Here is a 12,697-nt window from a genome sequence, read left to right as displayed (position 1 = left end):
AGTTTGAAATCATCATACGAATCTATTGTAACCTTAAAATTATGATTTCGAGGTCATTTACTCAAAAGTCAAACCTTGGTCAAATCTTCCAACTTAAAGCTTTCAAATTGAGAATTTTCCATCCGAATCAACTTAGAACTTCGTAAAATTAAATTCCGACTAAACGTTCAAGTCATAAAATATGAAGTGAAGCTACTCAAGGAATCGAAACACCAAACGATGTGCTAGAGATCAATACGACCGGTCGAGTCATTACAACATTGTCTATTGTGGAACCTCTAGCTGCATGTTGTAATACATAAAAGTAGTGTTAAGGAAACAAAAATTAAAGCATCACTAGTTAATCGGCAAAAAGGTAGTTTCATTACATAGATGTATATGCAAGTGTCTTAAATCACTCACACAAAATGAATTTTTCCCATGTCCAACACAAACACAAATTACACTAATAAAACTAATAAGGGTCCATTCTTCCCCTGAAGATATCCACTGCTATATTTCCCTGAACAACTCCATTCGCTTGTCATTAAGCTGCACTAATTTCATTACAATAATCAAAGACACAATTAGTTATTAAAGAAACCAGAAGAATTTGTAAAACATAATGGATGACATATTTAATTTGCCTTTGCTGAATGGGTGGCACATCCATAATACGTACATCTTGGCTTAACTTTGTAAACTGGCTAATTTTTATCAAAATCCTATGCATCATGAGTGAGAGGGGTTGTAAAACTTCTTCTAGTTTACCATCATCATACAAACTAACATTGCTATCGTAAATTCGAATCAAACTCTCTGTAAAATGGAAAATAACAGGCATAAAATACTTTTTATCAATTTGCCACACATATTACAACACCTTAGCCTTGCACCTCTCCACAGCCCTAGGTTTTGGCATACTTCATTGAGGATATACCATTAAGGGTGTAAGGCACAAGTCTTGGCAAGAATGAAATGTCTCAAAAAAGTCCATCATTCCCATCTTTACCGGCAACCTCCTTGATCTTATTCTATGTAGTGCACATGTTGTTGCATAATGCAACATACATAACAACTAGACTATGGGCATAAAAGTGCGGACATTTTATGTTTCGTGCACGCATCAGTGTTAATAGTTGATCCACATGCTAAATATTATAAAAAGTGTACGTTAAATATGGAGCTACTAAAAAATAAATATACGTAGTGATTAAGGGACTTACAAAAATGAAAACGGATGCGTTAGGACAGTACAACTTCTAAAACAACCTCCAACCATAGCTGCCAGTCAAGACATTTTTGGGAAACCTCTCTTTCTTGTCAAACAATTCACAGAATAGTTTCTTATGTTCCTCCGCAACTAGTTTGAGTACGTCTACCTTCGGTTTCTTCTTCTTAATATGTTTCAGTTTCCTCATCTTGCTTGCAGAAATTGGAGAATTCCTCAATCTGCTTTGCAGCCTTGTAACTCTGTATCAAGGTGACTCAACTAGTTTGGAAGGGATCTACATCTAAGCCTTCTACCATGTTAATTATCCATTCTATTTGTTTAGCTTATAAAGATCATGCTTCCTTCATGTTAGTTATATTTACATCTAAGCCTTCTACCATGTTAGTTAGTGAAATTTATGTTCTTCCATATTAATTGATATCATTACTTCTACGCCTCCCACCTAGTATGTTACTGTTAGCCATATGTACTACCTTGTTTGTTATTGCTACGCGTGTATTTCCCACTTTGTCATTACGGTTACTGGCATTTCTTTCGCCTCGTTGGTACTGTTATACGTATATTTGGTGATAATAAGATAAATGCACGAAGGTTGTTGTCGTGCTATTTGATTTGATATTTTGAGTACACTTCCCACGGTATGAAAGTTTTAGATTTACTGCCTTAGGTTTGATGGTGATCGTGATAAGGAAATGATTGGTTGTAATATTGAGGAATATTGACCGTAATTTCTTCTAATGATTCTTTTACTACGCATATTTATTCTTGTACTCTTCTATATTATATTTTAGTATTGTTTCTATTTCTAGTCTGCTGCACGTGTTATATTAGTGAGTATCTTTTAATTAAAATATCTCGTCACTACTTCACCGAGGTTAGACAATATACTTACTGGGTACGTGGGGTTGGTTGTACTCGTACTATGGTTCTGCACCTTGCGTGTAGATTTTGGAGCTGGAGTTGCTGTGTATGACAGGAGCTGGCATCAAAGATGTATCTATGTTCTAGTTATAACTATCACTTGTCCTTGGTAGTTTTAGATTTTGCAAATTTGTTTATGTATATTTCGAATAGATGATGTATTTATTCCGTACCAGCTTTGTAAATTCCAAATCTTAGAAACTCATGATTTGTACTACTAGTCCTTGAATTATTGTATAAAAGTTGAGACAATTCTTCATTGTTTTCTTATAAATCTCATTTCAATTGTGTTTATTATTATTTGGCTTACCTAGCAAGTTGGGTTATATGCCATCAGGACTAGTTGGATTTTGGACCGTGACAAGTTAGTATCAGAACACTAGATCCATAGGTTCTACGAGTCATGAGTAAGTGTCTAGTAGAGTCTTATGGATCGATATGATGACGTCCATATCTATCTTCGAGAGGATACATGGCATTTAGGAAAAACTTCTTTCCTTATCGTGTGGCCTTGTTTCAACTTCAAACCTACGATTTTGATTCTTCCTATTCGTTCATATGTGTTGTTACACACACTCGGTATTCTCTATGTGCCGATGGTTTGTGATGTTGTGGATGGGTTACCTTTGGATGCTTGATTATCATCGCAACATGTTGTCTAGCCTTGGGTAGATGTTGTGATAGACCTTTCGGTCGTTCATTTTTGGTACAAAATGGATTCTTGCATCTGGTTGGTAAGCAAGGACTTGGGAAGACTGGTGGGTGGCCTAGTTGTTATGATTATGGTGGGTTCATGGTAAAGTGTTGATTTGAGTACATCCGGGGGGTCATCTCTCACATGATGCGTTCGGATCTTGTGTTTTGTATGAGGTTTCCATTCGTTGGAATCCATATATTAACATTTCAGAGCATTTGGGAGAAGTTTTCTTGACTATTCCAAGGGTTGGGTGTGCGCTTGGCTGAGTCTTCAGAGTGTTCTATGACTAGTATTACATGAGCTTATGAAGTATTCAGCTGATTTGTGGTGTGGGATCGGGGCAGCTATGAAGATATGGTACTACGGATTACCGATGATGTGTTCTATGCCTTCGAGCAAATTGGGGGAGTCTGTTATTGACTATCGGATTGCTGGAACATATGTGGTATCCATTTTCGAGCTGAGGGATTGATTGGTTATTTATTTGAATCGTCATGTCCTAGTGAAGCGCGGGTTGCTCGATGCGTATTAGTTGTGTATTGAAGATCATAGTAAGGTGAGTGGTTATCGAGAAGGTTCTGATGAGTTCCAGATCATATGTGGCATTTAAGGACTCCTGAATATGTGAATGAATAGGGCTTGAGATCGGTGGTGAATGTTGACCGGATCTGCGATATTTCTATGTCAAGAATGATTCTACATGGCAATATTAGAGAGATGCAAGAAACGGCTTCGAATATGCAGAAGGTACCTTCAGAGCGAGCATATTAGATTGAGTTACTTTTGGGTTGTTAGTATGCGTGACTCGGTTGAGTTAGGGGAGATTAGTTCTGACGACTTGATTATTTGTTAATAAGTTCCAAAGAATTTTCCATCGTTATGGCTATGGCCTGGAGTTGATGTTTTCTACAGGTATAGTAGATATATTACGTGTGGTGATGTTGCCCTGGTTTAAGTTAAATGGAAAGTTCTCATTTGATGAGGTGTTCGTCCTCATTGTCATCAAGAGTTGATTATGAGATTTTCATATTTTCTCGAGTTAGCATATTAGTGACGGTTGTTTTAAAAGTTGTGAGTTAAAGGTTGTGGTTTAGTTTTGAAGGGAAGGATATGAGTTCTTGATGGCGCGGATGACTTCAGATGTTTAAGAGAATGCTGGCACTATTTGATGTCGCCGGAGGATAGGGCGCATTTTGGAAGGTGCATTGTGTTTGGAATTGTGGATATTTTCTTGTATGATGATGGAGTATGACTGGCGTATCATCCATTTTATTAGCGGTGTTAGGTTGAACATAGAGATTCTAGTATTCATGAGATTTAGAGACTGGATGTTCTCGTAGGCAAACTATTCCTTGATTGTGAATTGTGAAGAAATGTTGAGGATTGGATCATTGATGGTATGTGTTGTGGAAAGGTTGCTATGAAATTTTGGAAGGTTATTTACCTATTTGGGAATGATCGAAATTTGGTTTAGGGATTATTTGTGAGCCTAATGAGTATGTGTATTCTGTATAAACATAAAAAACTCTGAACTCCAAAAAATATATCTAGAAGCCCTTTCCTCCGAGCTCGACACCCAAGTCGATCCCAAAGTGGTTCGTAGGCCTCACATCCCCAAATATAATATGACCACGTATCCAAGTGAGCATGTGAACTCCTATACATGCACGATCAAAGGGAACGATTTGGAAGATGACGAGATCGAGTCGGTATTGCGTAAAACGTTTGGAGAAACTTTGTCCAAGGGAGCAATGATATGGTATCACGAAATGCTCAGGGAGCTCGTGTCAAGATTCCAAATGGAGATGATGGACCTACCACTAGTTGCAGATGATTGGGCCGTCCAGGAATTCACTCAGGGGCTCAACCCCCAATGTTCCATGGCCTCTCAACAGTTAAAACAAAATTTGGTGGAGTACCCTATGATAACCTGGGCAGACGTCCACAACAGGTACCAGTCAAAGATTAGGGTCGAGGACGACAAACTCTAGCCCCCTTCTGGGTCTGTTTACCCCATAAGGATCAATGATAGATATAAAAGAGCCATTTATCGAGATCCAAGACCGGTCCGACATCGATATCAACCATACAACATGGATCAAAGGGGAATTGGATCTGGGAGTAACCCCGCAAGGAACGAGAAGAGAAGTGATCGAGGGACTAGTAGCCTGGGCTTGATGAGAAAGAATGGGTTTGATAGGGCGCTCGAGAGGAGGGAAGCACCATGATTATCGGATTACAAATTCAACGTTGATGTTGCCACCATCCTGTCAGCTATAGGTCGCATCAAAAAGACCAAGTGGCCCCGACCATTGTAGTCCAATCCTACCCAGAGAGATCCTAATTTGATGTGTAAGTATCACGGCACTCATGGTTACAAGATCGAAGATTGCTAATAGTTAAGAGAAGAATTTGCTCGGTAATTCAACAATTGGCACCTCCGAGAATTCATGAGTGAGCGCGCAAAAAACCACTTTAGGAATAGGGACGCCAATAAACAAGTCAAACAAGAGGAGCCTCATCACGTGATCAACATGATCATCGAGGGAGTCGATGTCCCCCAAGGGACAATGATAAAACGCACTAAAGTGTCTATCACAAGGGAACAACGCACCAGGATTACATTCTGGAAGGAGCTTTCTTGTTTAGCGTCGAAGATGATGAGGGCATTGTATAGACTCACAATGATGCACTAGTAATATATGTACTTATTGATAAATATCGGGTTAAACGTCTGCCTATTGACCCAGGTAGCTCGACCAACATCAACAAATTAAGGGTCGTAAACCAATTGGATCATAAGATCAAATCGTACCGGCAATTCGGGTATTGAATGGATTCAATATGGCATGTGAGACCACGAAAGAAAAGATAACTTTGCCGGTAAACACCACTGGGACAATCCAAGAAATGATCTTCTACGTGATTGATGGCGATATGGGATATAACTCTTTATTTGGAAGGCCATGGGTCCAAATCATGAGGGTTGTACTTTCGACCTTGCACCAGGCGCTGAAATTTCCCACACCGGGGGGAGTCAAAAGATCTACAGAGAACAGCTGGCCGCAAGGGAAATGTTTGATCTCAACGGAGTGATCCTATTTCCTATGAATTCTACATCGAGCAGAACTGAACTGACTAAAACAGAAGAGATTAAATAGCAATCACTGATACCGACCTCAGCCGAACTAGAGAAACAGGAAGAACAAGGAGCGGACGATGAGGGAAATTATAGCATCCCGAGGTCATTCATAGCTCCTGATGACACCGATGCCACAAAATCAACAGTTTAAGAGTTGAGAGAAGTTATATTAATCGAGCATGTGTCGGATCGACAGGTATACCTAGGCACGAGGTTAACTCCCGAGCTCAAGAAAAAACTTAATGATTTTCTCAAAGCTAACACCGATTGTTTTGCTTGGTCCCATTTTTACATGACAGGGATCCCATCGGAGGTGACCACTCACAAGCTATGTTTGGACCCAAAGTTCCATCCGGTTAAGCAAAAGATAACGCCACAGTTCGAGATGAAACACACGTTTATCAGGGATGAGGTATCCAAACTCCTAAAAATACGGTCCATCCGGGAAGTTAAATACCTAGATATATTAGATAACGTAGTGGTAGTACCTAAAAAAGGAAATAAATTAAGGATGTGCGTCGATTATAAAGATCTAAACAGAGCATGCCCTAAGGATTCTTTCCCTTTTCCTAACTCGATCGAATAATCGGCGCGACGGCCGGACACGAGATACTCAGTTATCTTGACACCTACTCCGGGTATAACCAAATTCGTATGGACCCGAACAATCAAGAAAAAACTTCTTTCATAACAAAATTTGGCACCTACTGCTATAACGTAATGTCGTTTAGATTAAAGAATGTCGGTCCCAGCTACCAACGCCTCGTAAACTAGATGTTCGAAGAACAAATAAGGAAATCAATGGAAGTTTATATTGATGATATGTTGGTCAAGTCCCTGAGATCAGAGGACCATTTGAAACATTTGCAGGAAACCTTCAGCATACTAAGGAAATACAACACGAAGCTAAATCTAGAGAAGTGCGCATTTGGGGTCGGTTCAGGCAAATTCCTCAAATTCATGGTATCTAATTGGGGGATAGAGATCAACCCCGACAAAATATTTTCCATAAAGGACATCACCATAGTCGACAATGTCAAGGCAGTTCAGAGACTGACCGATAATATAGCAGCATTGTGCGGGTTCAACCTGAGGCCGACGGACAAGAGCCATCGGTTCTTCTCCCTATTGAAAAAGAAGAATAATTTTTCTTGAACTAAAGAGTGCCAGAAAGCTTATGAAGAACTCAAGCGATACCTGTCGAGCCCCCCTTTGGTGCACACTCCGAAGGCAGCCAAATAACTGTACCTCTACTTGGCGGATTCCGTGGTGGAGGTAAGTGGTGTTTTAGTCCAGGAGGAAGAAGGTACACAATTTCCTATTTATTATGTTAGCAGAACCCTAGGTGATGCCGAAACAATATATCTTCACCTACAAAAGTTAGTGCTCGCCTTGCTAAGCATTTCCACGAAACTAAAACTATACTTTCAATGCCACCCCATATGTGCCGTAACCTCTTACCCGCTGAGAAAATATTATGCATAAGCTTGAGCTCTTAGGCCGGCAGGCCAAATGGGCCATGGAGATCAGCGGTTATGATATCTAGTACTAACCCCGGACTACCATAAAATCCCAGATCCTGGTGGATTTTGTGGCCGACTATATGCCGGCCTTGATACCCGAGGTTGAAAGGGAATTGTTGCTCACCTCCTGGATTAATTCGTGGATCTGGACCTTATTCACGGATGGTGCATCCAATGCAAAAGGGTTTGAGCTCAGTATCATGTTAAAACCACTCACAGGCAGCGTAATTAGACAGTCTATTAAAACTGTTAAATTCACTAACAATGAAGACGAGTACGAAGCTATGATCGCAGGTCTAGAACTGGCAAAAAGCCTTAGGGCCAAAGTGATCAAAGCCAAATGTGACTCCCTCCTCGTCGTAAATCAAGTCAACGTAACGTTTGAAGTGAAAGTGGAATGGATGTGGAGATAATTGGATAAATTGCAGATAACCCTGCACCAATTCAAGGAATGGACTCTGCAACACGTTCTTCGAGATCAAAATAGTGAGGCCGATGTACTAGCGAACTTAGGGTCGTCTGCCGACTCCGATGAATTCAGCTCGGGGGAAATGATGCAACTGATGAATTTGGTGGTAGAAGAAGGTCATGCAGAAGTAAACTCGACAAGTTTGACTTGGGATTGGAGAAACAAATACATTGACTACTTGAAGATAGGAAAATTGGCATCGGATCCCAAGTAATCAAGAGCCCTACATACCAAGCTGCCAGATTTAGCTTAGTCGAATGGGCATTATTCAGGAGATCCTTTTTTGGCCGACTGGATAGAAGCTTAGGTACGGGAGAGACCGAATACGACATGATAGATGTTCACGAGGGCACTCGCGGGAACCATTCAGGGGCAGAATCCTTAGTTCAGAAGTTAATAAGAGTCGGGCCAGCTACTACTAGAATGAAATGGAGAAGGATGCAAAAGACTTCGTGCAAAAATGTGAAGAGTTCCAAAGACATGCTCGATGATTCATCAACTATGAGACATGCCCGATGATTCATCAAGTGGGGAATGGACATCGTCGCCCCCGCCATGGGCGCCCGGTAAAGTCCAATACATACTACTCATGACCGGTTATTTTTCTAAATGGGTTGTGGCACATGTATTAGAGAAGGTACGGGAGAAAGAAGTCATCGACTTCATCTGAGATCACATAATCTGTTGATTTGGGATACTGGTTTGGATCATCTGCGACAACGGAAAACAATTCATCAGCAACAAGGTAAGTAAGTTTTTCGAAGACCATAAGATCAAGAAGATATTAGCAATGCCTTAACACCCTAGTGGGAATGGGCAAGCAGAATTGACGAACAAAACTATTCTCTTAAACCTGAAAAAGAGGTTGATCGGTTCGAAAGGAAAGTGGAAGGAAATCTTGCCCGAAGTCCTATCGGCATACCGTACGACTTCAAAGACAAGTATCAGAGCGACCCTGTTTTCTCTGGTCTATAGAGCGGAAGCCTTAATACTTGTTGATGTAGGGGAGCCTCAGGTTACAGTATACTACTGAAAATTCAAAGAACGAGGCCCTGACCACGAGTTTGGTATTATTGGATGAAAGGAGGGAAGTCACCCTAGTCCGTTTGGCCATATAGAAGCAACGATTAGGGAGGTACTACAACCGAAGAGCCAACCTCAGGCATTTTCAAGTTGGGGACACGGTATTGAGAAAGGTAACACTACAAATCAGGAACCCAAACGAAGGGAAATTGGGCCCAAATTGGGAAGGACTGTATCGAGTCATCGGAATAACCGGCAAAGGCTCGTATAAATTCTAGTCGGGAAACAGTATACAACTACCGAACAACTGGAACGTGGAACACTTAAAGCGTTACTACTGCTAAGGTACAAACTTAATTAATTTTTAATTTAGTTACATTACAGACTAACGTACACAGGTGCTCGGCCAAGGGCGAATATGACTATTAGGTCGGAAAGCATGTGTTGTACTCTTTTTTCCTTGAACCAAATTTGTGCCAAAGTGGGTTTTCCAACAAGGTTTTTAATGAGGCAACAGTAAAATGTGCTACCGTCCTTGAACCTAAATTGATGATCGTTTGCATCGAATCAATAATATTTGAACTCGCACAAGTTTGCACTTGAATATTGGGGGCCGTTACCCCTAGGTTATGGGAAAATTTTATATGTCAAAAGCCAAGGCTTGGTGGTTAGGATTCATTGTAAGGGTCAAACAGTCATGCGAATCGTGCCCATGTAGCCCACTATTTCTATGACACAAGCATTATATTAAACAACAAAAGAAATCTTTGTTTTCCTTATACATTTTCACTACACATTTCGCTTCTTCGATCCTAGATCCTAAAGACCACGGGCTACCCTTATTCTAGGTCTGTCGTCTGATAAAAAAATTAGATGGCCCGGGCTAACGAATCCCAAAGGCACCAAATGTATTAGGAAGTTCTGAATACGAAAGGCTACGACTACCCTAAAAATGTCTCGGAGACGTCCAAAATTTGTGCTCAGAAAGTAAGGCCCTTACGTATAGTCAAAACCTATTAAAAGGTTACCCTCGGCAAAAACATCGTCTAAGACACTTGAGCATCTTAAAAGCCTTCGATTCTATCGAAATCTCGAAGGCAGGAGTAACCCGGAGTTGCCATCAAAATCGGGCTAGTACCTCTGTAGAATGGATACTCTATATTACCTTTTATTTTATGCTAAGGCATTTAAAATGATGCACAAAAAACAAAAATTGCAAATAGATGCTGGAAAGTAAAGATACGGTATTGCAAAAGGGGGAAATTTTATGTATTTCATAAAATTTACAAAGGCATGATAAATCAACCTCAAAATAAACAAAAAAAAATATACACGGGAAAACTAAAAAAGAACTAAGGCATTTATGCTTGGTCTTCACCGGTGCTCGGCTCGTCACCAGTATCGTTGGAACCCTCAGAACCCTTAGAGCCTTCCGGACCCTCAAGCTCATAGAGTTCTTTTACCTCGGCCTCGAGTCCCTTGGCTTTTTCAATCTCGGCTGACAGGTCAAAACCTCGTGCATGGATCTCCTCAAGGGTCTCTTTCCGTGATAGCTACTTAACGTACTGGATCTTCTTCTTTCAGAGGGACTCGGCTATTCCATATTAGCCTTATACTGAGCCAGCATTTCCTCGATGTCGGAGGAATCAATAGAAGTTTCCTCCAATTTGTACCTCAGCACGTTAGATTCTTGGCCAAGGGCATCTAGTTCCGTGATGGTTGAGTTCAGTTGTGCCCGAAACTCATCATTTAGTCGAGACCACTTGTCGACCTTGTCCTTTGCACCCCAGAGTTGTTCCTTGACTGATGCCATCTCCTCTTTCGCAGCCTCTTTTTCTGAAGCCAGTAGATCCATCCTGCCCTTCCACGCCTCGTTTGTGACCTTGACATCATCCAACTCTTCCCGAAGCTGGTCGATCAGGTCTACCTTTTCTTGGACCTACGAAGTTGTGTTGTTAGTCACCACGAGCAGCTTCTTTTTTTAGCCTCAATGATCGTTACCTTCTCAACCAGGTCGGCGTGCTCCCACTTCACAGACGAGGCATCCTTCTGAGCCTTTTCCAGCTCGGCTTGGAAAATTTGGAGGTCTCTGAGGACCTCGTCGTGTTGTTCATTGAGAGCCCTAGTTATGCATGTCCTTCTTCTGCACATTCTCTTTGAGCTTGAACTGAAGGTGGCTGATTTTCAAGAGGGGCCAAAGGAAGCTTTCATGATGAAGCACTGAAGCCTGAAAAACAACGAAATCATTAGAATATGTAGAGAAAACATCCGCAAAGGATAGACATCTTATTCGGCTTAGTGCCTATTGCGCCTCGTTTAAGAGGCTTGACATGCCTACTTCGTTCATCTTTGCCTGGTCCTCCTCGGTCACCAGGCAATGAAGGTAGCTGGCTACGCCTACTGAAGCGGATAGGGCCCGGGCGTCCGCTGGGATAGTAAGAATGACCGTTCTCATACGATCTGGATCCACACTCGAAGTAAGGAACTACTTTACTAGTTTTAGGATTGAGCTCGGCTCGACCGCTCCCAATGGAACATCATCTTTTGGGACCTCCAAGTGACCAATCCCGAAAAAGTCCTCCAATACGACCATGTCCATGCCATCGAAGAACGTATTCAAAGCATCATCTGGGCCCGGCGCCGTCTAGTTTGATTTCTCTTTATTATCTTGAGCCTCTTTGAGCATGGACTCAGTATAGGACGGAATTTCCATGAATTCAATGACACCAGATACCTCCTTCGGGACAGGAGCGGCTTCTCGGGAGGCCGCGATCTCTGTCTCTCCGTATGGTTCCCGAGCTAGAGGGGGATCAACCTCATGATCACTTTTCCCGGTTGCCCCCTGCTCCCCCTCGTTGAGGGTCAACTCATGAGCAATGAACTCAAGGTCATCATCCTCAGGATAATCCCTGAGCTGGTAGAGAGAATCAGAGTCCGGTACCCTAAACTTGGTGGTGTTTTTACTTTTCTGGACACGGATCACGACCCTCTTCGTCTTCACCTCGGCATCCGGGGAGGCCGAAGACTTACTCTTCTTCATCTTTTTCTCCTCCTTTGCAGCAGCCCCGGGCTGTCCCAAAGAGGAGGATTCGGTAAGAGAGGACTGATCCTCGTCCTCATCCAAGACCTGAGCTCGGTTGTCTTGGGCAAACCTATGAGAAGGAAGAAGACTTAGCGATATATAATTCAAGTGTATTAATGTAATCATTTGGGAGGGAGCCTTACCATGGGAACGGGCCTCCCACATTCCCTTCGAGAGCTTGTGCCATGCGCGCTCGAAGTAGGGCATCCATTTTTAGATCCCCTCGATCCACTCCTTCAAACAAGGGACTGCATTAGGAACCCGGGCAACCGGTGCACAACGATAAACACAGGCAATTAGGAAAAGAATAAAAGGGAGTGCCAAATACTTGAGAAGGAAAAGACTTATGGGATGCATTCTATTTTTCTGGGAACGATATAAATTCGGAGAGAATGTGGTCTTCGATTTTTACCCAAGCGAACATCCCCTGCCAAGCTCGATCTCGGTCCTCATGAATGCTTGAGAACAGATCTTTACTAGCTCAGCGAACGAGATTGATCAACCCCTATCGGAAGATTCAGGGACTGTAGAGATGAAGCAGATGGCCGAGGGTGCATCGAGGTGCTTCAGTGTTGTTTACAAAATGATGGAGGAGTATTACGATCCTCAAACAATACGGGTGAATCT

At 41.9% G+C, this 12,697-nt stretch overlaps 1 protein-coding gene across 1 annotated transcript; it reads right to left on the bottom strand.

The window, feature by feature from the left end:
- Positions 1 to 10,582: 10,582 nt before the first annotated feature.
- LOC138898185 (uncharacterized) lies at positions 10,583 to 12,281 on the bottom strand. Its single transcript, XM_070184227.1, has 4 exons — positions 12,214 to 12,281; positions 11,723 to 12,140; positions 11,138 to 11,215; positions 10,583 to 10,927 (listed from the first exon to the last, which is right to left on the bottom strand). Exons 1-4 carry the CDS (start codon positions 12,279 to 12,281, stop codon positions 10,583 to 10,585), a joined length of 909 nt encoding a protein of 302 aa, XP_070040328.1.
- Positions 12,282 to 12,697: the final 416 nt, after the last annotated feature.

This window comes from Nicotiana tomentosiformis, chromosome 8 (genome assembly GCF_000390325.3).
Source record: "Nicotiana tomentosiformis chromosome 8, ASM39032v3, whole genome shotgun sequence".
Classification (NCBI taxonomy): Eukaryota; Viridiplantae; Streptophyta; class Magnoliopsida; order Solanales; family Solanaceae; genus Nicotiana; species Nicotiana tomentosiformis.
The sequence above is the reverse complement of the archived record's forward strand: the minus strand, read 5'-3'. Positions and strand labels throughout refer to the sequence as shown.

Coding starts and splice junctions, on each gene's coding strand:
- LOC138898185 (XM_070184227.1), bottom strand. CDS start 12,281: ATGGATGCCCTACTTCGAGCGCGCATGGCACAAGCTCTCGAAGGGAAT. Junction 12,141..12,213: donor GTGGGAGGCCCGTTCCCATG/GTAAGGCTCCCT, acceptor TCCTTCTCATAG/GTTTGCCCAAGACAACCGAG. Junction 10,928..11,137: donor AGTTCAAGCTCAAAGAGAAT/GTGCAGAAGAAG, acceptor ACAACTTCGTAG/GTCCAAGAAAAGGTAGACCT.